This window comes from Mchenga conophoros, linkage group LG15 (assembly GCF_057382185.1).
Source record: "Mchenga conophoros isolate Kocher_MC1m ecotype Shallow Benthic linkage group LG15, M_conophoros_male_GT1.1, whole genome shotgun sequence".
NCBI lineage: Eukaryota > Metazoa > Chordata > Actinopteri > Cichliformes > Cichlidae > Mchenga > Mchenga conophoros.
Window position 1 is genome coordinate 10,625,444 of NC_140540.1, and position 27,695 is coordinate 10,653,138.

At 40.7% G+C, this 27,695-nt stretch overlaps 4 protein-coding genes across 5 annotated transcripts; 2 read left to right on the plus strand and 2 right to left on the minus strand.

Moving 5' to 3' along the window:
- The first annotated feature begins 1,181 nt into the window (after positions 1 to 1,181).
- Positions 1,182 to 13,909, plus strand: parp1 (poly (ADP-ribose) polymerase 1). The gene is made up of 23 exons (XM_085246197.1): positions 1,182 to 1,444; positions 2,540 to 2,702; positions 3,254 to 3,369; positions 3,477 to 3,691; positions 5,495 to 5,585; positions 5,683 to 5,799; positions 5,951 to 6,127; positions 6,593 to 6,755; positions 6,896 to 7,036; positions 7,129 to 7,368; positions 7,474 to 7,539; positions 7,627 to 7,759; positions 7,889 to 8,084; positions 8,171 to 8,299; positions 8,965 to 9,048; positions 10,918 to 11,040; positions 11,152 to 11,280; positions 11,424 to 11,522; positions 11,666 to 11,818; positions 11,959 to 12,086; positions 12,185 to 12,246; positions 12,517 to 12,631; positions 13,200 to 13,909. The coding sequence occupies exons 1-23, from the start codon at positions 1,322 to 1,324 to the stop codon at positions 13,279 to 13,281; spliced, it is 3,045 nt and encodes a 1,014-aa protein (XP_085102323.1). The 5' UTR covers positions 1,182 to 1,321; the 3' UTR covers positions 13,282 to 13,909.
- adorb1a (adenosine receptor B1a) lies at positions 3,685 to 5,071 on the minus strand. The gene is made up of 2 exons (XM_085246201.1): positions 4,931 to 5,071; positions 3,685 to 4,857 (listed from the first exon to the last, which is right to left on the minus strand). The coding sequence occupies exons 1-2, from the start codon at positions 4,948 to 4,950 to the stop codon at positions 3,747 to 3,749; spliced, it is 1,131 nt and encodes a 376-aa protein (XP_085102327.1). The 5' UTR covers positions 4,951 to 5,071; the 3' UTR covers positions 3,685 to 3,746.
- Positions 13,910 to 14,568: 659 nt separating the features above from the next.
- On the plus strand, positions 14,569 to 24,431 carry lin9 (lin-9 DREAM MuvB core complex component). 2 transcript variants are annotated; one of them, XM_085246198.1, is made up of 15 exons: positions 14,569 to 14,852; positions 15,988 to 16,020; positions 16,300 to 16,391; positions 17,376 to 17,489; positions 18,513 to 18,643; positions 18,818 to 18,943; positions 19,052 to 19,209; positions 20,405 to 20,538; positions 20,673 to 20,801; positions 21,162 to 21,263; positions 21,354 to 21,434; positions 21,532 to 21,657; positions 21,814 to 21,999; positions 22,263 to 22,360; positions 23,334 to 24,431. In XM_085246198.1, exons 1-15 carry the CDS (start codon positions 14,822 to 14,824, stop codon positions 23,437 to 23,439), a joined length of 1,647 nt encoding a protein of 548 aa, XP_085102324.1. In that variant the 5' UTR covers positions 14,569 to 14,821; the 3' UTR covers positions 23,440 to 24,431. The 2 variants fall into 2 exon arrangements, with proteins under 2 accessions (XP_085102324.1, XP_085102325.1); XM_085246199.1 differs by lacking the exon at positions 14,569 to 14,852 and adding an exon at positions 14,870 to 15,603 and having other exon boundaries at positions 23,334 to 24,430.
- On the minus strand, positions 24,272 to 26,180 carry mixl1 (Mix paired-like homeobox). Its single transcript, XM_085246202.1, has 4 exons — positions 25,848 to 26,180; positions 25,506 to 25,726; positions 25,209 to 25,335; positions 24,272 to 25,037 (listed from the first exon to the last, which is right to left on the minus strand). The coding sequence occupies exons 1-4, from the start codon at positions 25,942 to 25,944 to the stop codon at positions 24,457 to 24,459; spliced, it is 1,026 nt and encodes a 341-aa protein (XP_085102328.1). The 5' UTR covers positions 25,945 to 26,180; the 3' UTR covers positions 24,272 to 24,456.
- Positions 26,181 to 27,695: the final 1,515 nt, after the last annotated feature.

The window sequence follows — 27,695 nt, forward strand, 5'->3', positions numbered from 1 at the left end:
CAGCCAGCGCGGGTATTCTGCAGCCGGCTCACTGATGCTCTATTTTGAAAGATGGTTCACCCGGAAGGTTCACAGAAAAAAAAAAAAAAAACATAATCTCTACAGAAGTTAGCTTATCTAGTATCTAACACTCCTTTCCTAGACATAAACAAAGGTTTCCTGACAAACATTGTAGACTGCAATCACATACTGGTTTTATTTTCCATTAAATTTTTCGATTAAGGTTCTGTAACATTATCTCACTGAATGCTGCTTCACTGTTGTCATAGGACAGAAATATATTTATTTTCACATTTTTTTCTAAAATTAATCAAATATAAATATATGGTCTATAAAAAGCCTTTATAAAAGCCTTAAGCATAACAGTAATATAATCATATAATAATAATATAATCATAATAATCATATAATAAACATAATAATACTATACATTAATCATAATAATGTTAATAGTCACAGTGTTTTTCATGTATCTGTTGGATTTTGTATAGTACTGAAGAGAATTTCTGTGTTTCTTAAGTCAAGATGCAAATCTAAGCAAAGCTGAAAAGGGTTTGTTGTTGTTGTTTTTTGTTGTTGCTGTTGTTTTTTAGTTTTACACAATTCAGTTGCATATTTTAGTCATTTAATTTTTAAGGTATGTGTTAATGGATTTTGTGTCATTTTGATAAAGTTTTGAATTATTTTCCTTTAGATCTTAATTCAGTTCTGGTCTTTAGTGTAGGTAGGTACTTTATTAATGCCAAAAGGGACATTACTGCAGGATAAATGATTTAAAACATGTATGAAAACAATGAAAACATCATTGTACCACAGCACACAGGTCCGGTACCACGGGTCCGGAGTGAAGGCCTTAATGTGACACAGGGCAAACATTTTGTATGCATACACAGTGATTACAAAAATGATATAGCCTCTTTATTACCGATATTATCTGCAGCACATGTAGCACACCATGCATCACAGGCTCTACTTCAGAGGCTAAACTCCAAATTTCAATGTCTAAATCTTAAAAATCACACTTTAAGATGTATGCATGTGCAGCATACTGTCACCTTCACTCGCTCATATCTCACTCAGGAAGAATGGGATTGAGATTGCGAGTTTAGAGCTGTAGTTTTCCCAGATGAGAGAGCCGCTGGTGCGGTGGGAAACAGAGACGGAGTGAGAACTCTCCACGTGACTCTTCTCTCTGCAGGCACGCGGGCTTCTCTCCGCCAGTGCGTTGATTGTTGCGGTTCCTCGTCACCCGAAGAAAGTTGTTCGGCTCGTGGTAAATTTGTGTAGTTCTGTTTTATTTAAAAAAAAAAAAAAATCAACTATGGCAGACTCACAAGAGGACAAGCTGTACAGGGTAGAATACGCCAAAAGTGGCCGCGCGTCGTGCAAAAAATGCAAAGAAAACATAGCTAAAGACTCGCTGAGGATGGCTATCATGGTGCAGGTAAGGTGGCGACGTGTGGAGGCAAAGCCGCTCCGTTAACTGGCTTGCTATCTGGGTGCTGCTATCTGAGTAAAGCATGCGGGCTGTTGTACGGGTGTAGTGGATGGGTAGGAGCAGACTGGAGAGTAGGAAAATACAGCTTATGGTGTGGTTTCAGTTGCGCCGAATCAGGCCCTCGTTAGCATTTAAATGGCTGACATTGTCTGTGCACTCCTGTCCATCACAAAGAGCCGCGGAGCCTTTTTGTCTCTGTCTGGCTATTATGCATCTTGCATTTCATGAGCTAATTTAATTTATGCTTGAAGGCTGCAGATATTCAGAGTTTGTCTACCCCAGAAGACAAATAATAGGGGGGAAAAAATCACAGCACACAGAAGCAGAAATACCACTGCGTGGTAACTGCTGCTGCCCCACAGAGAGGTAATCACTTAAAGAGTCGGAGAGCTGCTTATGTGGCTGCCTGTTTACTCATGGTTGATGGGAACAGCTCAGGATTCTCAGGTCACTCAACTTTTCTCTCTAAAGACCTGCCACATTCAGTCTGTGTAATTCATACAAATCCTCAAAGTGTAAAGTACTTTTTGTGCACTTCATGCACCTTTTTTATGAATGTAGGGGTCACACAGGGCTCTATTCTTGAGCCACTTTAGTTTACACATTGTATAAAGTATGCCTTAGTAAAATAAGAAAAATATGTTTTTGAATCTTTGTATATAAACCTTAAAAAATGTGTTATGTCCTAAATATACAATATTTATTCAATTTTCATAGCTATACATGCTAGAAAACGGCATGTTTACATCTTATTTTTTTATACTGATGTCCATAAAAATGTCTCAAAGCCATGGGCTGTTTGTCAAAATTTTGCACAACCTGGATTTAACTTAAGAGTAGTTCCAAAGTATCTTTGTGTCATGTAATAAATGGATTGAATGCCCTACACATAACATTGCATTGGTAAAGAAAAGAGATGATTAAATAAGTCTGGCAGGAAAATATTACCCTTCTGAGGCATCATATAACCATCGAGCTGGAAGAAGCAATTAGAGACGCTTTACACTGTAAAGTTAAACATCTGTGTTTTTTGTTCTCCAGTCTCCCATGTTTGATGGGAAGGTCCCCCACTGGCACCACTTTTCCTGCTTCTGGCAGCGAGCATCAGCTCAGTCCACCGCTGATATCGCTGGGTTTTCTGATCTCCGCTGGGATGACCAACAGAAGGTGAAAAAGGCCATAGAAAGCGGTGGCGCCGCAGGAGGTCAGTACTTCAGTTTTATTAGGCTGTGACCCCTCGTGGAAATGGTTGGACGACTTAATTAATGTTATCTTAAGCTTCTTTTAGTTATAATAGGCAATCGGAGGAGTAACAGTGTTACTAAGCAGCGGTTAAACATTGCTATATCAAAGAATCAATCAGTGCAACAGCAAAGACAAATCATAAAGTAATTTCACTCTTTAGTGTAAATGCCCTTATCATGAGAGGAGAACATAATTACCTGCTCAGTCACAAGGATTTATAGCAGTTGTTGACTTTGGAAAGAAAATCAAAGACTGTATTATATATTTTAAATGGTTTCCTGATGACTAGACTATAGGTGAAGCTTTGGTAGGCTTATTTAGAGCTGAACACTGAGTCTGTCAGTCATTTGAATGAAAACAGACAGCTATTTCAATTGTAGTTGGTCTGACATAACTCAGATTTAACCTATACATATATCTATACATCTGTAGACTCATCATGATATGTTTTATTACTGATAACTGAACCAGCTATAAAAAGATATACATGTTCAATTTTTGATCTTGTAGGGAAAGGTGACCAGAAGGGTGGCGCTAAAGGCGAGAAGACGCTGAATGACTTTGCTGTGGAATACGCCAAGTCAAACCGCAGCACATGCAAAGGCTGTGAGCAGAAAATAGAAAAGGTTTGGGACTGCTTTTATTGTCTGAAAACTGTTGTTTAAATTTAATTATTTAATCATCTGGTGGGTTAACTTTGTCATTTTCCCATTTGATCCATTTGAACCTCCAGGATCAGATTCGTGTGTCCAAGAAAACTGTGGACCCCGAGAAGCCACAGCTGGGTCTTATTGACCGCTGGTACCACACGGCGTGTTTCGTGAGCCGCAGGGAGGAGCTGGTTTTCAAGCCCGAGTATAGCGCCGCTCAGCTGAAGGGATTCAATGCACTGCGGGCAGAGGACAAAGAAGAGCTCAAGAAGAGGCTCCCTGCTGTCAAATCTGAGGGGTGAGCCAAAATCATTTATTCGGTTTGAAGCCTGGGATTAAAGTTATGATCAGCTCTAGCGTTGATCCCTGCTGTTGGTCTCATTTAAAGCCTCTCTGTCCACCACTGTCCTGCAGCACATAAAAATAGCTTTAAATGTGTCCCTGAAAGCCGTCATGGTGTAGGCATAAAGGAAAGGGTTGACAGCAGAGTTTGCGTGTGACAAGATGATGGCTGTGAGCAGAAGCTCAAGAGGTACATAGCAGCGTGGACACAGAAGCAGGAAGCAGTTGATTATGTGAAGTGGGATCCAGCAGACCGTAAAGAGGAAAAGAACCAGAAAGAGAGAAGTAGCTGTCTTCATCTCTCGCCGCATGCTGGCCGCGGTCCTGATTTGTCCGTCACCTCTGCCGCTTTGCTCAGATGTGATGCGCCGCACTTGCTGCTTAACTGTGACAAAGATTTGGGCGTAGATGAGGAACATGATCACCAGAGGAGTGAGCACGCAAGCAAAGAAATTGAAATAGACCATGTAGGTCATGTCCACCACAAGGACGAAGAAACAGTAGCCCGTGTCAGGCGGCGTCTTGTGCCAGCCCATCAGAGGCACAAGTCCGATGAGAAACGCCAGAATCCATGTGGCGAGGATCACCAGCACAGCGTTGCGAGGCGTCATCAGGACCTGGTATCGGAAAGGCATGAAGATGGCGATGTAGCGCTCCACAGCCACTGCCAGCAAGCTGAAGATGGAGCTCTGGGTGAACATGATTAAAACGCTGAGCATGAGAAGACACAGGTAGAGATTGTGGTGCGGCATGCCAATGTCGGTCAGGATGGCACAGGGAATGGCGATTGCGCCCACACAAATGTCAGCAACTGCGAGCGAGACCAGGAAGTAGTTGGTGACGGTGCGCAATTTGCGGTTGAGGCCCACAGCGACACAGACCAGTAGATTTCCTGTAGTGGAGAAAAAGGCGATGACGAGCTCAGCCGCCATGTACGTCACGTTGGGGGAAATCACCAAGTCTTCAGGTGGAGGCGACGCTGAATAGGAGGCATTAGAAATGGAAGCAGATGAAAAGTTCTGGAAAGCTTTTAGAAAAGGGGGCAACAGATGGGAGGAGTTGCTTGTTGTTTTTTGGAAAGTGTAGAGTTGGAACAATGCTGTGGTGGCCTCCATGTTTGTCCTAAAAAGAGAAATAAGGTGCAAAACAAACTTGGAGTGGTAATAAAATGCATTAAAGAAGGAAAATTACTCACCCGTCTGCAGCAGCTCGCATCTGTTTACGATGATTTTAGCAGAGAATCTAAAAGCTTCTTCAGTATTATTCTTTCACTGGCCGTCTTCACTCAGAAAAAAAGCAAACAGACTTCTGCTGAAACGCATTACCACATTGATTTATGTGCAGCCCCACCCCCATCCTCCTCCTCCCCATAGATTCAGCTGTTGTCTGATGAGTGAGGTTTGTCTGAGACTTGGATGGTCATTAACTGAAACACGTGTGCATGTCTGGTCTCCCAGGATGCTAAAAGCATTTTCCTCGTCAGAGCAGAATGCACGATATCAACACTGACACCTGGGGCTGTGCAGACATGTACCAACTTGCGTTTGTGTGTGTCCATTAACTGATTAGGCCCAATTGGATCTGCTTAATGACTGAAGGTGTCAGAATCAGGCTTGTTGTTCCTCATCTTGACTGCTATCCTGTGATCCTCTGAGGCTCAGTTAGGAAGCTAATTTGGATGTTTTTTCACCTTCCTTTTGTCCTTGTTGAACTAACTGAAAAAAAAAGTTTTAAAGAAATGTTATGTTTGTCCTCACAGAAAGCGGAAAACTGATGATGTTGATGGAGCGTCAAAAAAACAGAAGAGAGAAGAAGACGACGAGAAGAAAAAGCTAGAAGAACAGTTAAAGGTACTTTTTAATGTTACTTCTCACGTGTTAAACTTTGATCTTTTCCGATGTTGCATTAATTTGTTTGTGCGTGTGTCTTGGCTGCACTTCTCTGCAGAATCAAAGCCAGCTTATTTGGGGAATTAAGGACAAGCTGCGAAAATATTGTTCAGCCAATGATATGAAGGAGCTGCTGATTGCAAATGGCCAGGAAGTTCCCTCTGGAGAGACCAATGTAAGAGAAGCTTGTTGTATTTTGTGTCTAACGTAGCATATTGGAAAGGAGATGATTCTATATTTACTGCTCATGAATACAGTTAAAGCTAAAATTTTCTGAGGAGTGCTGCTGTTCTTCTGTTTGATGACGAATGTTTTTGGACTTGCAGGTAGTTGACAGCCTGGCCGATGGTATGGCTTTTGGTGCTCTCGAGGCCTGTAAGGAGTGCCAGGGCCAGCTGGTGTTTAAGGGTGACGCCTATTACTGCACAGGAAACATTTCTGCCTGGACAAAGTGTGTGTTCAAAACCACAACACCCTTACGCAAAGACTGGGTCATTCCCAAGGTTGGTCACCTCATCTCACTCTAACTATATGTAGACGTCTTTTCCACAGTTGCAGAACAAGTTTGTCTTTGTTACCTTTTAAGAACTAGTCCACATTCCTGTTAGCACAGCACAAGCTGGAGCAATTACTATGGCTGGATAGCTGCCCTGGACAAAATCTGTGGGCTGCATGTGTCAGTCTGTATTATATTTCTTGCAGTAGCCCCTCCCGTAGTCACTGAATCATCCTAAGTTTTCTGTGGTGGTACTGTCTTAGTTTTTTGACACCCACAACAGTCTTTCCTGGTGGAGCGTGTGAAACTTTCTAGAATACGTACTGTCACCAATGGGAAAATGAAAAGTAAATAAATGAGGTGGCCTTAGCCAATGAGCAGGACTGAGGAAGAAAAATTTAACTGCTATATAAAACTAATTTGTAGTTACCTGTTTGCTCTGTGTCTCTGAAATATTCTCTTTCCATTTTAGGAATTCCACGAAGTTTCTTTTCTGAAAAAATTCAAATTCAAGCGGCAGGACAGGGTTTACCCTAAAGAGGCTCCCACAAAAACCCTGACAGCGGCCAAATCAGAACCACTACCGAGTGCATCCAGCGCTCCGACCGAGCCACTGCCACAGGGAGCACCTTCAGGTGAGAAAAACTTAAAAGACTGTGTAAAACATTAAAAATCTTCCTTCCTCTTGGTACCACGGACAAAATGCAATGAAAAAATTCTTAACATTTTTCTTGTTATTAACAAAATGTTTTATTCTGTGTGTTTTGTCCCTTAGACAAGCCTCTTACTGGCATGAAGCTGCTGACTGTGGGCAAGCTGACTAAGAACAAGGATGATCTGAAAGCTGCTGTGGAAGAGCTCGGTGGAAAGATTACCGGCACAGTCAACAAGGCCTCATTGTGTATAAGCACCAAGAGTGAGTAACGATTTGTTAAAGAGAGAATTATCACAAGTACTCTCAGTAAGAAAAGGAATGATATAACATCAAACTTTGCCATGTATTGACAGAGGAGGTGGAGAAGATGAGTAAGAAGATGGAGGAAGTAAGGGACGCTGGCGTGCGTGTGGTCTCTGAGGATTTCCTCACTGACATCAAGTCATCGGGCAAAGCCCTCCAGGAGCTGGTCTCCCTGCACGCCATCTCCCCCTGGGGGGCAGAGGTTAAAGTCGAAGCTCAGGCTCCATCTGTGGCCTCCAAGTCTGGAACACAGGCTACTAAGAGCACAGGGAGGGTGAAAGAGGAGGAAGGTAAAGGGCACTTAATGTGGAAATACTGAATGAATGCATTAGAACAATTGCGGCGGTATACAATGTGACATTTAGTGCATACATTAAACAGTTGTGGCATTACAGGTGGTAGCAAATCCAAGAAGATGAAACTCACAGTCAAAGGTGGAGCTGCTGTGGATCCAGACTCAGGTAGTCATTAGTACCATGGACTGAAAATGCTTCATTTCTCTTTTTTTTTCCCCCCACAATTTTAATTAATTATTATTTTTTTCCCAGGTCTGGAGAACAGTGCCCATGTCTTGGAGCAGAATGGGAAGATGTACAGTGCTACACTCGGTCTTGTGGATATTGTCAGAGGAACTAACTCTTACTATAAACTGCAGCTGCTTGAGGATGATGTACAGAAACGGTAATCGGACCTCTTTGTGTTGGCTGCAGTTAGGCTTTGCCTATCGTTTACCATTTCCCCCCATTCGTGGAAATGTTATCTATCCAGACACTAACTCATGTATCTCTTCCCTCTGTGACATGCGTGTAGGTACTGGGTGTTCAGGTCATGGGGCAGAGTGGGTACAACTATCGGAGGAAACAAGTTGGACAAATTCCATGACAAGAACTCTGCTCTGGATAATTTCCTGGGTGTGTACAAGGAGAAGACGGGCAATGACTGGGGCTCGTCCAACTTCACCAAATATCCCAATAAGTTCTACCCGCTGGAGATTGACTACGGACAGGTACACATACACAGTAATAAGTCAACATCTCGTCTGACATGTTGTGGATTTTTAATTTCTTAGTGACCCCTTGTGTTTCTGTGCAGGATGAGGAGGCAGTGAAGAGGCTGACAGCCACGGCTGGCACCAAGTCAAAGCTGGCCAAACCTGTCCAGGAGCTAATCAAGATGATCTTTGATGTAGAAAGCATGAAGAAGGCCATGGTCGAGTTTGAGGTAAGACTTGCCTACCACACACTGAAATCAGGATCTTCCAGTTCTTTGGGTTATTTTTACCATTTCGCCCGATGTGGTATTTACTTCACATTTTCGCAAGTTCATTCATTCAAGTCAGATGGATAAAACATATGCAGTATACAGTAATATTTTGACTTAGAAGTACAACTTTAAGAAGTATATTAAAAAACCCAAAAAATCGTGTCTGATGCTGTAGATTGACGTCTGGATAAATGTAAATGTGCTTTAGTTTTTGACATTTTAGGCTGTTGTCACAGACATAAAAATAATTTACTGATGTTTAAGAGATTAAACAATTTAAGGAAAATACTCGTCTTCATTCACAAAGAACATTTTAAGTGCTTTTTATTTTAGCAGCAGATTAGATAACTCTTCTAATACAATAAGTTAATTTATAATGATGTAAAGTGCTCTGTGAGCATTACTACTTATTATTACCCCTCAGCTGTAAAAGGCTGACCCTGCTGGGCGTTGGGCAGCTGGCTTTGAAACGCAAGGTTGCGAATGTCATAACTTGAGAACAAGGCAACAGAGGATTTTGAAAATGATACCATACTGGAACTACTAGAATGCTGAGGGGTAACACTGGCATCCACCAGTATTTTTGCACTTGACAGGCTGATTTATTCTTCTTCTGTCTGCAGATTGACCTCCAGAAGATGCCACTCGGTAAGCTGAGCAAGAGGCAAATCCAGAGTGCCTATGCGCTCCTCACTGAAGTACAGCAGGTCAGTGACAGTCAACAGCTCCTCTGAGAGTTGCATCGGTATTTATGTTGGATTCCTCTTTATATACCGTATTTTCACGACCATAAGACGCACTGTACTAAAAGGCGCAGTCTCAGTTATGTGTGCCATTACTGTATTTAACACACACATAAGGCGCACTGGATCATAGGGCGCATACAAGTACCGTATGCGTATTTAAAAATAAAGCGGGAGCAAACCTGAGTTCGGTACCTTACTCACATTTTTATTACCAGTAATCGTCATCATCAACAACACACAAGCATACAAGTGTGCGTATTTAAAAATAAAGCAGGAGCAAAACGAAGTTTGGTACTCACATTTTTATCATCAAACCCATCGAAGTCCTCATCCTCTGTGTCTGAACTGAACAGCTGCGCTAAATCTCCATCAAACATGCCAGGTTCACTGTCTTCACCGTCAGAGTCACTTTCCGTGCCGTGCGGCTCCTCGGAAATGATGCCGGCTTTTGCGAAAGCTCGAACAACAGTGCCAGCAGACATGTTAGCCCAAGCATCTACAATCCATTCGCAAATTGTGGCGTAACTCGCCCGGCGCTGCCTTCTACTCTTAGTGAAACTGTGGTCTCCATCGGTCATCCATCGCTCCCAGGCCGCTCGCAGCCTTACTTTGAAAGGGCGGTTCACACCGATGTCCAGCGGTTGGAGTTCCTTTGTCAGGCCTCCCGGAATGACAGCAAGCTCACAGTTCATTTGTTTCACTAGTTTTTTCACATCGGCTGTGAGATGGGCACGCATAGAGTCACAGATTAAGAGCGATGGTGATGCGTGGAAAAAACCACCTGGTCTCCTTACATACACCTCCCTCAGCCACTCTTTCATCATTTCCTCATCCATCCAGCCCTTTTCATTTGCCTTAATGATGATTCCTGCTGGAAACTTCTCTTTAGGCAAAGTCTTTCTCTTAAAAATCACCATAGGCGGCAGTTTCTGTCCATTAGCATGGCAGCCAAGCACAACAGTAAAAGAAGACTTTTCGTGCCCCGTTGTGCATATCGCTACCGTGCTGGTCCCCTGCTTCTCCACAGTGTGACTCACCGGGATGTCAAAAGTGAGCGGGACCTCGTCCATGTTTGTGATGTGGCTGGGCTGGATGTTTTTGTCGCCGATGTGTTTGCTGCAGTAGGAGCGGAAGATGGCCAGCTTTTCCTTATAATCCGCTGGAAGTTGCTGCGCTACCGTAGTCCTGGTCCGGATGGAAAAATGGCACAGTTTCACAAAAAGTGAAAGTGAAACTGCTTTTAGCCGAATGGTGACCGTCGAAATGCTTCTCCCGCTCGTTCTTTGCTCGATGATCCACCGCTCGAGTCTTTCCTCCAACTCGGGCCACCTCGCCTTATGTCCGCGGAAACTCAGCTGCGTTTTCTTGACCTGCCGGAGCTTGTTTTCTAGCTTCCTCCATTTGCGAACCATCGATTCGTTAATCTTAAATTCTCTCGCCGCTGCTCGATTTCCATGTTCCTCCGCGTAGCTGATGGCCTTCAGTTTAAACTGTGCTTCATAAGCGTGTCTCTTTGCCATTTTCAGGGTTGCGCCCACACTTCACCCTTTAGCGTTCTCATGGTGTTCTCTACTACGTCCTCCTTACAACACACAGGGCGCACTGCGCTATAGGGTGCGCCGTACTTTTTGAAGAAAATCTAAGACTTTTAAGTGCGCCTTATGGTCGTGAAAATACGGTAACTCTGTAATGCTTTGAAATCCATTTTAATACTATCGTTTGGAATGAATTTTGGACATAACAACTAGTCCTTCTGTACCAGTGGTTGGATGAGATCTGTGCAGCTCCTGATCATGCAACGTTTACATTTTTAACTTACTTTTGTTAAAGGCTGTGTCAGAGTGTGTGTCTGAGGCGCAGATACTGGATCTCTCCAATCGCTTTTATACCCTAATACCTCATGACTTTGGCATGAAGAAGCCTCCACTGCTCAACAACCTGGACTACATTCAAGTAAGGACTCATAAACTGCCCAATCTAGAGTTTGACCTTTCTTTGTCATGTCACCACTAAGCCTAATGCAGAGTTTAAAAAGGTTGATCTGTAAATGCATCACTGTTTTAGGCTAAAGTTCAGATGTTGGACAACCTGTTGGATATTGAAGTGGCTTACAGCTTACTGAGAGGAGGAGCCCAGGACAATGAGAAAGACCCCATCGACATAAACTATGAGAAACTCAAGACAAAGATTGAGGTAAGGAGCACAGCTCTTTAGAGAGTAAAGTTTTGTTCTTAATCATCAACGGTGGGCAAGATTTCATTTTTGCCCTGATGATCGATTTAAGTTTTGAAATGTAAAAACAAAAAAATGCATGTGACACATCTGTTGCTTTACAGGTTGTTGACAAGACCACAAGTGAAGCTGAGATCATCGTGCAATACGTTAAGAACACCCACGCTGCTACGCACAACACGTACACACTGGAAGTACAAGAGGCAAGTCTTTTTTTTTTTTTTTTTGAATTTATTGATTGATTAACTTGGTAAAAATGGGTTTAAGCAGGACAACCGCTTCATTTTAATGGCTTTAATAGATTTGGAATCTTAGTTTGTCTTCTGATTGTGTTTCTGTATTTTAGATATTTAAAATTGTCAGAGAGGGAGAGCACCAGCGATACCGTCCATTCGAGGAGCTGCACAATCGCCAGCTATTGTGGCACGGCTCTCGAACCACCAACTACGCCGGTATTCTGTCTCAGGGTCTCCGCATCGCCCCTCCAGAAGCCCCAGTGGTGAGTGTTGTTTTGAAACCAGGTTGATGATAAGATGTGAAGAATTAAAAACCTCTCCTTCTAATAAATACCCCAACTTTACCCATAGTTTCTAGTGTTTAGTCCTGCATAACATTACAGTCCTGCTTAATTTTCTCCAGACTGGTTACATGTTTGGCAAAGGTGTGTACTTTGCTGACATGGTGTCCAAGAGTGCGAACTACTGCCATACCTCCCAGTCAGATCCTGTGGGCCTCATTCTGCTCGGCGAGGTTGCTCTAGGAAACATGTAAGTGACGGTCTGAATGCAAAAAAATATATATTTCATCCTTTGAAATGTTGGCCTGACTGTGTAAATAAATGCAACCTCCTTTTTAACTAATGCAGGCATGAACTGAAGAAGGCTTCTCATATTACAAAATTACCTAAGGGCAAGCACAGTGTCAAAGGTGAGAGACATAATGGGTTGCAGCATTTTAATTGGTATTATTTTTCTAAGTGTTTGGTTCACATGGCAAACATTGTGCTTAAAGCTTTGTATTTCTGTTTAGTCTGTGTCCCTAACTGTAATTTAGATCCACGCTTTTCAGCGTAGTTCTTAACAACGCGATGAAATTCATCCCAGCAGGAAATATTTACCTTTGTCTCTGTCAGTTTTTAAAACTGCGTGTATGTGCGTGCATTTAATAATATTCACTTTTGGGTTTTTTTTATTACAGGTTTGGGTAGAACAGCTCCCGATCCAAATGCCACTGTCACTTTAAATGGAGTGCAAGTGCCTCTGGGAAAAGGAGTCCACACTAATATTGATGACACAAGTCTGCTGTACAACGAGTATCCTCTAATATTAGTTTGTTTGGTTATATGTGTAATGATTTTTTTTTTTACCTGCTTGTCTGTACATAACCTGTGCAGTTAAAAAGGTGAGTAAAATTTGTTACATTTCTATCTTACAGTCACCGGCCATTTCATTAGGTGTATCTGTTCATTTGTCATTAATACAAAATCTAATGATCCAGTCACATAGCAGCAACTCGGTGCATTTACACATCAAAGATCAAAGAGAGGTTTACAATAGGGAAGGTAAGTTAAGTCACTTTCAACATGCAGTACAAGTAAGGTATAATAAATTAAAGACCAGTGAGTTCACCCATGGAAACAGTTTTATAGCTTTCTGTCTTTTAATACAGGACTACACTTTTCATTGTGTAGCTCACCCAGCTGTCATGCATAAATCGACTCATTTGCACTGCTTATAGCAGTGAAGACATGAAGATGAGACAGTTGAAGGGTTGTGTTTATGTCCTAACAGCAGTCACCACAAAATAAATTGTCAGGGTATTTGTGTTTTCAGCTTAATTTGTATCTGTACCACCTGTTTTCTTTAACCGTGCTCCCTCAGGTACATTGTGTATGATGTAGCACAGGTAAATCTGAAGTATCTTCTGAAGATCAAGTTTAACTACCAGACATCCCTGTGGTGAGAGGGGCTGCGCACGAAGCTTCTTCATAAAGAAAGAAAAAAAAGACCACTGTTGCCTCCAAAATGCTTGGGCTTCATTCTCTGCAACCGAAGATGTTTAAAAAAGGAGTGATACTAAACCGTCCTTCATGGTGGATCCTTGGAAATCTCTTGTCACTTTATTGTGTTTTCACCAGGTTTATTAAGTGGCAGGCTTCCTTAGTAATACATTAGGTACCTAAATACTGGCTTCTTCACATTGCGTACATCAGTACCTGGAGAGGTCTGGTGACAACTTCAGAAAGTGTTGGTAATCTGTCACTGCAGAAAGATCTTATTTTCCTGTAGTTCATAAGGTATAGTCCTGCAAGTTTAGGAGTGTTCAAGAGCCAGTCTGCAAACATACACAAACCAATAATTTGCTGTGAATCCACAGTAAAGTGAAGACTAAGATACTGTAAGCATTTTGACATGTATATACTTGTTTTGTTCGCATCTCTAGCTGTCTTCCTCACTAAAAAGAAAAAAAAATGTGATGAGTGTTTATGCAAGGTGCCCTGTAAAAGATAAAAAAGGCCATACTAAGTGTTTTTTTTAAATGTCTTTTTCTTGCTTCTCTCAAACCCAAATAAAACATTAGACATGAAGAAGGGTTTCTTTCAGTTTGTTGGAGAAGGCAAAAATCAAGGTCATTTGCTAAGGAGCATTCCTGGGAATGGTATAACCTTGATGAAAAATCATTGTCAAATACTTTCCTCTAGGGATCAATAAAAGTATTCTGATTCTGAAAAAGCAGGCTTTGGCTTCATTTTGGTAGGAGATTTAAGCAGTAGAAACTGTCTTGCCTCATTTCCCATTGGCACTGTAGGGTAACAAAATAAAGAGTTAATATGCAAAAAAAAACCAGCAACAGGATTTTCTGTATTTAATGGTAACAATTTATGAGCTTACTAAAGTGAAAAAATTGGAAGAAGAAACTTACACTTTCTGTGAGATTAGAAACTCATATTTGCACAAATGATTTATTTATTTTTTTAGTTTTTCATCTGCTTTTTCCTCACAGCTAAGAAAAAAATCTCACGTATATTTGGTTATTTACTAATTAATAGATAAATGGTACCCCATATGCTGTTTTATGTTGCGTATAGTATAAACAAAATCTTTCTTGGTATAACTGCAGGTAAAAATAAATACATTTACTCAAGAGAGAACATTTCATTTCAAACACAACACTTTCCAAACAAAGACTAAAACGTAAAGGAGAAATGAACGATAACTGATGTGGCGTATGAAACAATGGCTGGTTGCTATGCTCCCATTCCGAGTCAAGTTTTTGATACGAAACGATTTCCCAAGGATTTAACTTCACATTTAACATGTAAAAGTTGGATGTGTAGAAAGTGGATGTATTTGTTTAGATAAACAAACTACTGGAAGCAGTTATTAAGCTACCATTTAAGCAAATTACGGGATTTTTATTTCTCAAATCGCCCTCCAGAGAGAGTCCCGACCCAGAATGCATTTTGACAAGGTCTTTGAAAAAGCGGCGCGGCTAATTCAAGATGGCGGAGATGGACCAGCTGTTAGACGAGAGTGAGTAACAACACAAATTCAAGGAGTTTTGCATTGTAAACAAGCAGCAGTCCCGCGGTGGTAAAATAAATAACTGGCCAAAACCCGATATCGCTGACCATGTAATGGCTATTATAGGTTCTGCGCGGACTTCATAAGCTCATTTTAGACGCAAACAGACACCGGGTCTAAGTCAGCTAACGCTTGTTAGCGCGAGAGGCTAACCATGGCTAATGTTGGAGTTGAACAAGTTACTCTAGCCCAACTGGGTGAACAAATACCGTTAGCTTAGCCCCGAGCTAACGTCTGCTAACCTTAGATCGCGTATAGCAGGAACAAAAAGGCTGCCGCTACGCCACTAGCTGCTAACAAGCTATCTGTTTTGCTGGACTTATTTTCTATTTTATTGATTTATTTTAGTTTTCCATGACACTTTCATCATTTTTAGCGTTCCTTCACCCTGGTTATAGTTATGCGTTATGTATCATTATTGATCTTGTGAAGGGAAACTTGCCAGTTCATTTGTCTGTTTACACCTGAAACGGTCTCTGGGAACTTACCTAATGTAAATAACGTTATTTTACAGCTCATAGCTTAGCTTGTCCGGCTCATGTGTAGATACGAATTGCCCACAGCTGATGTTACACCCGTGTCTGACAGCTCCAGTTGGGGGTAAAGGCCTAACCGAGTCCGCTAGCTTTATTTTTAATTCCTGTTCACCTGCCTGGCTGCTGTCAGGGTTTAAAGCACCATCTTACTGATTCTGCGACAGGTGAAATGAGCATTTCGTAACTTAAAAAGGAGAACACTGGCAAATAATATTTATCAAAGTTGCACCGTTTTAGATTTCGTCTATGTGGTGTTGCTTTTTTATGCTTTTTAATGCTCTACAGCAGGGGTGCTCAATCCCAGTCCTCGAGAGCTACTGTCCTGCAGCTTTTAGATGCATCCCTACTCCAACACAGCTGAATCAAATGTTTGATTACCTCTTCAGCATGCCATCAAGTTTGGAAAAGGCCTGATAACAAGCCATTCATTTGATTCAGCTGTGTCGGAACAAGGATGCATCTAAAAGCTGCAGGACAGTAGCTCTCGAGGACTGGGATTGAGCACCCCTGCTCTACAGTAATGTAGCCTAAATTGTTCTCTTCCTCAGGTTCCTCAGCAGAGGCACTCGTCAGTCTTAAAGGTATGGATTCCCTTGTATTTATGCTTTTTACTGTTTACAAATATACTGGGTGCTTCTGAAACGTTGACTCGAATTCCTCACTATATCGATTAGACCTGTGTCAGATCACGTTGGTCAGAGCTCTGTAATAGTTTCTAATTGCAAGCTTACATGGCATAATGGTCCTGTTATTGTTTGCATGTGATTTTTGTCTGTTGGTATAGGGTTGTTAAGATATAATTACTGATTTAAAAACTGTTTTTGGTGTTCTTGTATATAAATATGTTGGTATTCTCACAGAGGGCAGTTTGTCCAACACTCTGAATGAGAAAAACAGCTTCCCTCGAGCTCACAACACCAGGGGACGGCATTCCTCTGTCACAATGGACACGGTAAGTTAATGCAATGAAAGCAATGAAAACTTCGAAAACAAAGAGAATCTGTTACACACGTTGCTTTAATTACTAATATGAAAAATATGGTATAGTGGTTAACATAGTCACCTTACTCCATAATTATGCTTCAGTGGGAAATTTGTGCCATAACTATGTCATAACAGGAAATCCCTCTAAAACCCTATGATGAAACCCTAAGGCATGACATGACGCACACCTCCACTGAAACGGAACTAAATGTGGTGTCAGTGTAAGCCGCAGCTATTGTAATTGGCCTGTTCAGTACCATTGATTCCTCCTGATGCATTTCCGGCTACTTTTTTGCCACGGTTTTGGAATTTTTCAGTGAAAGAATACCAATCATGTCAAAGCTGCACCAGATCAAGTACTATCCACTGTGGTGACCCGTTGGGAAATAAGGGAGCAGTTCAGTGTATCTTTTCTTTCCTTTTAGCAACCAAGAAGTTAATTATTACAATGCAGTAATACAGGGTTTGATATTTAAAAAAAAATCACAATTATTTCTTCTTAAAATGAAAAGAAAGAAAGTCACTTCATCTTATGTGAGAGAGCTATGGCCGAAAATGGTAATGTATGGATATATCGTTAGTGTATGCATAGTTACTGCCCTTTGCTCATCTTAGCAGCATAGTTAAGTCTTTTGCAGTTCTGTTTACATCTCAGGAGTTGATTTTCTTACCTCCATTAAGTTGTTTCATGCCAGTGTAATGTGATGTGGAACTGGAAGGAAAATGCATTTCATCTCATTTTGCATGAATGGGGGTCTTTACATTTACTTAGATATTATTTCAGAACCTGTGTATTATACATGAGAGTTCCCAGAGTAACATTTGTGTTAGCCAGGCTATTTATAACGCAACATGCCAGAATTTCTACTGCTAATAGACGCCTAATATGGAGAATGCCACAATGTTATTTATAGATTGTTGGTAATATTTTGAATTTACATTGTTCTTGCAGCCTACACGGAGCTCGAAGCGGAGCCGTTTGTTTCGAGATGAAGATGAGCCACCGCAGCAGCGTCTTCCGTCCAGATCTCCACGGAGGAGCCAGAGAGTCACCACCACACCACAGGTAATGATTGCATTCTTCCTTACGATCACGTATATATTGCAGTTAATACATTTTCCTGGTAATGCTCCAGTTAGCACTGTTCATATTAAACTTTAAGATAATTGTGTCACCTGTGCAGTTTACGAGGCCCAAGATTAAAAGTAAAGTAAATTGTGTGTGAAAATAGTGCACTATTTGCCTATTTGCACTACTCTGCCTGGTTTACACTCAATGTCATTTACCCTTACCTGAATATTGTATATTGTATATTGCATAGCTTTCTTGTTAAATTGTATTGTATTTATTTAAATTTTTACTTTTTAATTATTTTATTTGCATTTTTTATTCACTCTCTTATATTTAAATGTTCATTTGCTGTTTCATCTAGGGTTTGAGAGTAACGAAATTTCTATTCTCTGTATGTCCTGTACATGTGGCAGAATTGACAAATAAAGTTGACTTTGACTTTGACTTTTGACTTTGAAAAGTGCTCATCCACTTGGATTACTTGTGACGAGATATATTACACTTGGGTGTTTGAAAGTTTTCGTAGTATAAAAGTTCAACTTTGTTTGAGGTTTGTTTTGGTCCAAAAGCTATCTGTTTATACCTGACCTGTTTTTGGTACGAGTGTCTTCAAAGAGTTGAACATCATGTCAACATTAAAATAAGATAAAATGTGAGTCCAAATTATAGCTAATAACTTAAATTTAACATAAAAATCAATCAATAGCCAAAAGAATAAGATAGAGTTTAACTTTGGATATCCATATGTGTATATGAATAAACATACGCATATACACACACAAATATATAAAATCTAAACTAGAATTTTTTAAAAAGGCTCCTTGCGGGGTAATGTGAGTTTCAAAGGTTATGCTTTCTGACCAAGTTGGTGTGCCTGAGATTGAATAAGTTCATCATATCTCTACAGCATAACAGAATATGATTTGTCTAATGTAACCCTTTCCAAAGGAGTTCTTTAAAATGCCTACCATATTGTTGTTTATGAAATGACTGTTGTTTTAATGGTTTTCCTCACAGAAATTTTCTAACATCGTGACACCAGATAAGAAGGCTTCCCAGAAAATAGGGCTGAGATTAAGAAACCTGCTGAAACTGCCCAAAGCTCACAAATGGTGCATCTATGAATGGTTTTATTCCAATATTGACAGGTAAAGTCTGATTTTTATTTATTTATTTATTTTTGTTCCCTGATGAGTACACATAAATAAATGAGATAAAAAAATAAGTTACCCACGCATAACTGGTCTTAATTCAGCTTATCATGTTAGTCAAAAGCAAATTGGTAATTATAAAACTGTTACTGTTGCTTCTCTTTCTTCCAGGCCTCTTTTCGAGGGTGACAATGAGTTCTGCCTGTGTCTTAAGGAGACTTTCCCCAACCTGAAAACAAGAAAGCTAACCAGAGTTGAGTGGGGTACAATAAGGAGGTTGATGGGGAAACCTCGACGGTACGCTGTGATTTTTACATAAGTGTATGGAACAGTTTCCTTATGGACTTGATGTGTCAGGATAAAAAGAACTGGCATTACATTGCTGTGCTCTTTTGTCCCTTCAAGGTGTTCATCTGCATTCTTTGCTGAAGAGCGAACAGCATTGAGGCAGAAACGGCAGAAAATGCGGCTGCTGCAGCAAAGAAAACTAACTGACGTGTCAAACTGCAAAGATCTTCCTGATGAAATCCCTCTGCCTCTCATCATAGGAACCAAAGTCACCGGTAAGATGACTGAAGTGAGCGCAAGATTTTCAAATGAGCTGCAGTGTTGCATTTTACATTTTTCTGCTTTGCACTTTCAAAAGATATATTCACGGAATTGAACTTAAGAGATAGAGAAGTTATTTTATCTGTCCCCTGATCTATCAGCCATTTTTGGGGAGAACTTAAGAATGACCTAATTAGAGCAGTTTTACTGTGATTTACCTCACAAAACACAGGTTTGGTCATGATTTAAGAATTAATATGCTAATTATGGCACAAATGAAAACGGATCCCTCAAAGGTCAAGTTGAATGATTTTTGTATCCAAAAGATCAATGGTTAGCTCGACTGTGATGAGATGACGTTTCATAGAAACGTTATTTTCTATGAAACAAAACGTGTGTCCATATGCTAATTTGAGGTGCCCACCTTGAAATTGTGGTGATTGTACAGATCTTTTGTAGTATAGCAACGCATATTTGAAGGATTGTCTACACTCTGATGCTTTATCAGTTGACTTTATTGGCGAGCATAAACAAGGAATTGCTAAATTCCTTCAAAGTTGAAGGACTGCAGTCTTTCCTAACAAATACTGTTTTTTTTTCTCCATACAGGTGACCCCCCCCCTTCTCACCGTCTCTTCTCCCCTTTGGTTTTCTTTCTCTCCCTCTTTCTTTCATTCTTTCTCCCTGTCCTATCCCCCAGTCATGTCTGTCCCGTTTGTAGCAACTGAAAATAAAATAAATTCATAATTATAATAAAGGTCAATCAAATGGACCAATATGGCAAGGCCATGATGATCCACTTGGTAAAATAAATCCGCTTGGCATCTTTCTTGGCCTTAAAACAACAATTCTGATGGCTAAAGATCCAAACGGGACACAAAAAAAAAAAAAAAAAAAGAGAAAGTTGAACAATAAGAGCACAAGACAGTGAACAAATCAATCATTTTAAAATATGGTACTGGAGTTGAATTTGATCAAAACTATGGACAATTAAAGGACCAAGAAATCAAGCCAATAACATCTTTGGATGGACAAATAGCAAAACGTCTACTTGGCTATTTCAGACACCAAATGAATCTGTACTCGTAAAAAGTCAGATCCTTTTAATGGTGTGGTGTAGGCTGTATCAGACTCCATATGTGAATAATTAATTTATTTGTTATTTATTTATTCAGGTTTAAATCAAGTGCATTTATCTTTGTTCTACAGCTCGTCTCCGAGGACTCCATGATGGGTTGTTCACAGGGCAGATTGATGCAGTAGACACCAGTGCCGCCACCTATCGTGTCACCTTTGACCGCACTGGCCTGGGAACTCACACTGTGCCTGATTATGAAGTCCTGGTAAACACTTTAACTTAACTCTCATAAAAGCTTCACTCTCAGTGTGATTTTGCCACACAGGAGAAGAAGAAATGCCAATAGCTGTATTTCACAGGTCATATTATTAACCATCTTATTGTAATTTTCTTTTCCAGAGCAATGAACCTAATGAGACCATGCCCATTTCAGCCTTTGCCCAGAAGCATCGGTCAGCACGCTATATGCAAAGCCTCATGACTCCGCCTAGAGGGCCCTATCCCTCTGCTACCACTCCTGTCCATATGGTATTCTGAAACTACATTTACTACCATTTGTTGATTTGCTGACACGTTTGGCCATATTCGAGTTTTGTTTTTTCTTTTTTTTTTTCTTTTTTTTTTGTTGTTTTCAAATAACTGCTTTGTTTGGCCTACTATACACTATACGTTTTATACATTAATGCTAATCAGTGGGTAGACTGAAGAATTCCAAGGTGGGCTAGTGGCGCAATCACTTAATTCCCCCTTAGAAGCTGATTCCTCTGTAAAAAAGCCAGTGAAACCTTTGCCGGACACCTTTTTCACAGCTGTGTATCTGTTTGCCCATCTAAAAACAGATTTCAAATGAAGATTGTTGATCTAACTGGCCTTTTTTTTAAACAACAGGACAATGACCCTCTTATCACCCAGTCACCATGGAGGAACAAACTGCCCGGTGCTGAAGGAGATACACTGGGAGGATTTCCTGTCAATTTCCTGGTCCAAGTGGTAAGGAATTCCTGTCAAATTGAAAACTAAAAAGGTGACGTCCTTCAATGTAGTTCTAATGCTTTGTCTTGTTTTTCTGTCCATTATTAGACAAGACTGTCCAAAATCCTCATGATCAAGAAAGAGCACATCAAGCACTTGAAAGAAATGAATACAGAAGCTGAGAAGCTGGTAAAGTCATTATAGTTAAGTTACTTTAAAACATGTTAAATGCTTCTGAAATATCCACATCAAGCTTACCTCAGCTATGTTTTTGTTTTGTGTTCAGAAGTCATACTCGATGCCTATTGATCTGGACTTCCAGAAGCGATATGCTACCACCGTGCTTGAGCTGGAGCAGCTAAATAAAGATCTGAACAAGGTTCTTCATGAAGTTCAGCAGTACTGCTGTGAAGTAAGTGAAAAGGCACGCTTTCACTTAAACTTGAAATATTTTATTGCAGTATCTGATAATTCTAGCATGTTTTTTTTTTTCTTGTTAGTCAGGAACGAGTAAGGAAACAAATGAGTAAGAGAGCCTTGTGTTAAACATCAGTGTACATCTTTCCAGCTCGCTCCTGATCAGGGCATGGTTCCAGCAGACCATCCCACAGAGCTGCGGAGGCGTAGTGAAGAAGAGGCCCAGCAGATGGTGCAAATGCGCATCAACGCCATGAAGGATGGGCAGCAGAGTGTGGCAAATCCCAGCCTCACACACCTCATCTCCCGTCTCACTGCTCTGCTCCTACAGATCAAGGTAGAAGATGTATTTTTATCACAAGTGTGTCAGGATGATAGGAGAGGATGTTAGGATGTCACACTCTGTGTGCAAGAAAACAATTTGTTTGAAATTCAATGCAAAAATTTAGAGCTTCGCAGCAGTAATTTGTTAAGAAATGTTGAACTTCAAGTATATAATACAATATATGTTTTATCAATTAATCAGTAAATATAATATAATACATCCATGACTTCTGATTTGATTACCTGTTAATCATTCATTCTCCTGGCTTGTCTCAGTGTTTGGCAGATGGTGGGGATCTGAATTCATTTGAGTTTAAATCTCTAACAGACTCTCTCAATGACATCAAAGCATCGATTGATCCCTCCAACCTCAGGTAAAGGACCAAATAGTGTTTCCATCCATTTCTAACAAAAGAGCAAGAATGACTGTTTTTAAGACAAAACTGAATATTTTTCTCCTTTATTATCTGTGAATCTCAAAACTCCCAAAATAGTGTAACTGTTAAAACAGTATAATCTCATATTTCATGGCTTTCCCTAAAATAGGATAGTGCAGCTATGTGGTATAAAAATAAATAACTTTCTCATTAGTTTTACTGGAGTCATTTTGATTCCCACTGAAGTCTATGCAAACTGCTGCATGTTGCTGAGCAACACACAACATTTACACACTTTGATGTGAATGATAATGTAAAATGAGCCAGAGCTAGCTGCATGTGATTGACAGATAACTATTTAGGGCATTTGGTTAGATCAAAATATTTACAGCAGAGCTGAACAGGGTGGGATGTTGAGTGTATGGCAGGACATGTGGAGAACCGGGCAGGTTGTTGGCTGTGCCGAGCAGCATGGGAACCCTAGCTGAACTGATCACAGAGTCTAGACTGTGGAGACTATTCAGAGCAATTACAAAGTAAAAGTCAGAGTAAGAGAGCAGAACTGAGGAGGGCTGCAGTTCTTTTACAATAATTAATTTACTAAAATTGGTTTGTTTTAGCTAGCTGCAAAGTTTGTTTATAATGTAGGCAGTGACCTGTCAATTTCAAAGCGAGGCTATTCTTTTTATACACACTTTATTTTAACTAATACAACATGTATTCTGAAATTTCCAAAATAATTTTGATGTGTTATGGTGTTGTTTGTTGTATCATTTGCTTATTGGTGGATGCTAAAATATTTTTTTCCTTTCTAAGATATATGATGAAATAACAAATTACAATTATCTGCAATCTGTTTAGTGGTTCATACATTTGCTGAACAAGCAAAAGTTGCTGATGTTGCAGGACCACCTGGTTGTTCCGTTGTTAACTGTTCTTCATAACTTTGGTTATTTTTCTGCATTTCCAGTTGCTTCCAGAATAACGTTGAGATCCATGTGGCACACATCCAGAGTGGCCTTAGTCAGCTGGGCAATTTGCATGCATTCGCTGCCAACAACACCAATGCAGTCTGAGTACCTGCATCGTCCCGCCCACGCACAGGTGCATGTACACACACGGAAGTGCGGTATATCCATGTTTGTCTTGTGAAATGGTGCTTTTACCTGGACTGTTAAAAGACTACAAAGAAGGCTCATGTCGATGCTGTGGATCTTCAATTTGAGTTCTTCCCAGATTTCCTCAAGTTTTGATCGGAATGGAGAGAAGAATGCTGAATATTTTACCCACAAGCTTTTGTAGTATCAAAATGTTTGTGCACCCAACTGAATGAACACAAACCCGAAAGAGTCTTAAAGCTTTTTGCCACGCTCCACATTTCCAAAATATTAAAACTGTTATTTATTTGGTTTCACGTGCCAAACATAAGGTTTTAACAGTTTTTATTGCCCGTATTTATTTATTTTTGAGTAGGTGTGTATGGTTATGCAACAATATTTTGCTATTTCTGATGTTTCCCTCTAAGTTGTGTGTTCTGTTGCTCCTTTAATGATAAGTACAGGGGAACGCGAAGGAATGTTTTATAATTAAAAAGTTATTGTAGATAATTGTACAATATCTGATTATTAGGAATATTGTCAGCCTTTCTGCTGTGTATTCTGAAATGGCTTTTGTAATTTTGTGCGCACTGAAAAGAGTTTTTTTTTTTTTTTTTTTTTTCAGTATTTTTTTATAAAGGAGAACTCTGGGGTTTTGATCTTAAGTGTTTCCATATTTTACATCGGCTGTTGCTGGAACACCCCCCACACTAAGTCTGCATCACTGACCTTTAAACCCCATCAACAGTTCTTTCCTAGAGATTCTCCTTTTTTTCAGTTTTTGTAAAGTTGTATATGAGAGTGCCCCCGGGCAGTTGTATATAAATGTTTCTTTTTATATTAAACATAATATTGAAAAGCAGGTTTTGGCTTTGTTTCATTTATTAACAAACAAACAAATTCATACAAAACAAATGTCTTTTTTTTTTTTTATATATAGTTTTAAAATAAATACACTCTCACACCTCTTATGATACATGTAGCTTTTGTAATGCATCACATAAAGCCACTGAAGTTTGCCATTGCTTCATTTTCCCAATCAGAATCCGAGTCGGAGAAGTCCTGCATCTTTCTGGCGGGGATCTGGGAAAAGTGATCGAACCTGTCCCCGCTGGCCCTCGCCTGCGGATACTGCATTTGGCATCTGTTGTCCTTAGATGATGATGGTGTGCTGAAGGGGTTCTGCATTGGGATGGGAGGAATCACAACTTTCATCTCTGGTCCAATGGTTTTGTTTGGTGGGAAATTGTCATACTCCACCAAAACCTTTGGAGCTTGGCTGTTGGTCATGTTGGCGTCCATGTTTGTCTGGTGCTCTCTCCTGGGATAGAGAGGGACGCTGCAGCTCGAAGTGCCAGCACTCTGCTTGTGTCGCTGCATGTGTTCTGGATTCATTCTGGCGCCCTCCTTGTCATAGATGCGGGAGGCAGATGCTTGGGCGTAGCTGCTGGGTTTGCTTGGAAGAGTGTTCCTGTGGGTGTCCTCGATGCCTTGTAGGTGCACTGTAGACCTGAAACTTTCCTCTAGTCCAAAACCACCCATCTGATGTACTTCAGCACTGTGAAGATTGTCACAAACTGCAATGGAGAGGGGAAAAAAAAAACAAAACTAAGCAACATGTTTTAGAATGTAGAAAAAAGAAGCCACAAACTTGAAGTTAAAACTACAATGAGTGACACTGAGCAGGCTTGACCTGATGTTAGAGTGAGGATGTGACCACAAAACTAGTGAGTAAAGCTAATAGCTACCTTTTTCCGGAGCCATCCTGTTCTGGACTTGGATAAAGGGACCAGCTGCTGGCGTGCTGCTGACCTTTGTGGACGTTGATGAGCTAACCTGGCGACGAGACTTGGCCCTTCTGTTCTGAAACCACACCTACAATTTTGGAAATCCGTTAATTCACATCTTACCACTCCATAAATCCAATTTTACCACAAGTGTGGAGTAGCGAGAGTTTCCTGTGATCTTAAGTGACTGTTTGCCCTTTGACCATGCAAAATAAATCAACCAATTCAACAAAGTGTGGCGTTTAAACCGGACTTCACCTGAATTCTGGACTCCGGCAGCCCAGTCAGAGCCTCCAGTCTCTCCCGTAGGAAGATGTCGGGATATTTAGTGTCATTGTAAACTTTCTCCAGCACCTTGATTTGCTGTTGGGTGAAATTGGTCCTCTTTCTCCTGTGGGTCAGCATTGCCACGCATTTGTCCGCCCTGGGAACAGGATTTGCGGGGTTGAAGTAGTTTCCACCGTCCGGAGGTCCACATTCTGAAAAGAAGACGCAGGCGCAATTTAGTTATCATTGCGTAAGTTGAGCTCTGAGGCAGCTGTTAGGCCGGTATTTGAAAATTAACTTTTTGTTGGGGTTAATGATCCCAGAGCCACCAACCTGGATTCACGGCGTTGTTCATCTGCAGAGGCCCTTCGTGATACATGTGGAACTGGTTCGCCTCCCCGACGCGCATATTCCCCTGAACTGCAGACATCCTTTCCGCTTTATCCCCGGTGACTGACTGACTGAGCTTGAGATCCGTGCGCTCGCCGGATTTAAATCCTCCTGTGATCAAAGGTAAAGCTGTCTAGATGTGTGAATGGGTCTGCCATCGGGGCCGACCGGCACTGCAGCGGCCGTGCAGCGACTTCAGACGTCTGCGGGCCAGCAGAGGTGTGAAGCAATCACACCTGGAACGATGGTCCGGCCGCAGGTCTGTTTAAAGGAGTTTTAATGGAATCTGCACGCTCAATACACATCGGCAGAGAAAACATTTATCCGCTTTGGCATGGATGAAGCAATAATGGACCCTCAGCCTTCAAAGGGAGAAAGACGGAAACGGCAATTTCCCAAAAAAGGTGGAGGAGTTCAAAGGACTATACCAGGACGCTGTGAGAAAACAGATATAAGCGCAAGCATTAGGTTTTTATTATTATTAATCTAACTCAAAACAGGGCATGATTTAATAATTATGTATACCCAACAAGACTGGCTCTTTATACAGGTTATTCTGCATCATGCCAGCATCCCAGAGTATCCCAAAGCCTAAAAACCAACAACAACAAAAACAAAACAAAGCTGTCAATAAAATCTGAAACTGCAGAAACGACTGTTAAAAGGATGACTTCTTACACCATATAAAAACCCTTTTGTTAGATGGCAAAACATTTATTGCCATCTATAACTGCTATTGAAGAATTTTCCTGGCAGTAAACTTCATTGAAGTGAATTTGCTGTTATATGTGGCATTAGTTTTGCTTCAGTGACAGTAAGAACAACCAGTTCTGCAACAGACCTTTAGTCCAAGTATAGAGCCCTGATCTCAACCTTAAGGAGTCCTTCTAGAATGTTGTGAACTCTCAAGTCATTAAGCCTTTGCATGTTATCAGATGATGTAACCACAGACTGTGGGGCTTTTTCAAGTTTGTTTTTTTTTTTTTAAAAAAAAAACCTTTTAAACCCTAATAACTGACAAAATATTGAATTGTCCACATCTGTCAGGAAGGTTATAAGCTATGTTTGGAGGTAAAAGAAAGCATAGATTTTCCATGACTTGCCCCCTCACACAAGCCTTACTTTGTGGGAAATGATGCCTCCTGAGCCTTATCAGTGTCAACAAAGTGGATTTCAATACACAAACCACGGTTAAAAAGTACTTGGGAGCGGGCAGGTCTTATTGAATATGTCACCTCCGTTTGATTCAGAGGGGGGATTGGGTCAAGAGGTCAGGAAGCCCTCCCTCCCCAAAGACAGACTAAACAATTTTGTGCCTCATGCTCCACTTTTTTGCCTGCAGATTGAATTCTGCACTATGCTATGATCTGACAATGCAACAATTTCCAGATTCCTTGCAATATTTCCTCTCACAGATTTTACAGGATACAGAGCTTACTGGGTTAAGTCATCTGGGGAGTGTAGTGCAAATTTGGCAATGTGTTTGTCAGCGTTTAAAATAGAGCATGCATTGTTTACTCTTGGGGAGTACCTACAACACTCCTTGACAGGCCAAAATTTTAGGTGATTCTTCATATGTTAATCCGTACTCTTGATGGAGGTGCAGGGTCCTTTATTAATGAACATCTGCAACAATGACGGACCACCAGGGGACTCTGACATAACACATGCTCTGCTCCCTTTTTTAAATGTACTTTGATCATTTTAAGTCCATGTTTACTTGTGTGTGCATATTTAATGTGTGTCTTTTTTTGTTTCCGCGGCGTAACGGTAATCTTAACCTTTTTGATC

Excerpts from the sequence above, each read along its gene's own strand:
- parp1 (XM_085246197.1), top strand. The coding sequence starts at position 1,322 with ATGGCAGACTCACAAGAGGACAAGCTGTACAGGGTAGAATACGCCAAA. Across the intron at positions 11,281-11,423 it reads AACTCAAGACAAAGATTGAG|GTTGTTGACAAGACCACAAG; the intron begins GTAAGGAGCACA and ends GTTGCTTTACAG. Across the intron at positions 11,819-11,958 it reads CCCCTCCAGAAGCCCCAGTG|ACTGGTTACATGTTTGGCAA; the intron begins GTGAGTGTTGTT and ends AATTTTCTCCAG.
- adorb1a (XM_085246201.1), bottom strand. The coding sequence starts at position 4,950 with ATGCGAGCTGCTGCAGACGG. Across the intron at positions 4,858-4,930 it reads ATGCGAGCTGCTGCAGACGG|GACAAACATGGAGGCCACCA; the intron begins GTGAGTAATTTT and ends TTCTCTTTTTAG.
- lin9 (XM_085246198.1), top strand. The coding sequence starts at position 14,822 with ATGGCGGAGATGGACCAGCTGTTAGACGAGA. Across the intron at positions 18,644-18,817 it reads TTTTATTCCAATATTGACAG|GCCTCTTTTCGAGGGTGACA; the intron begins GTAAAGTCTGAT and ends TCTTTCTTCCAG. Across the intron at positions 20,802-21,161 it reads CTACCACTCCTGTCCATATG|GACAATGACCCTCTTATCAC; the intron begins GTATTCTGAAAC and ends TTTAAACAACAG.
- mixl1 (XM_085246202.1), bottom strand. The coding sequence starts at position 25,944 with ATGTCTGCAGTTCAGGGGAATATGCGCGTCGGGGAGGCGAACCAGTTC. Across the intron at positions 25,336-25,505 it reads TGCCGGAGTCCAGAATTCAG|GTGTGGTTTCAGAACAGAAG; the intron begins GTGAAGTCCGGT and ends CCAAAATTGTAG. Across the intron at positions 25,038-25,208 it reads CAGGATGGCTCCGGAAAAAG|TTTGTGACAATCTTCACAGT; the intron begins GTAGCTATTAGC and ends TCTCCATTGCAG.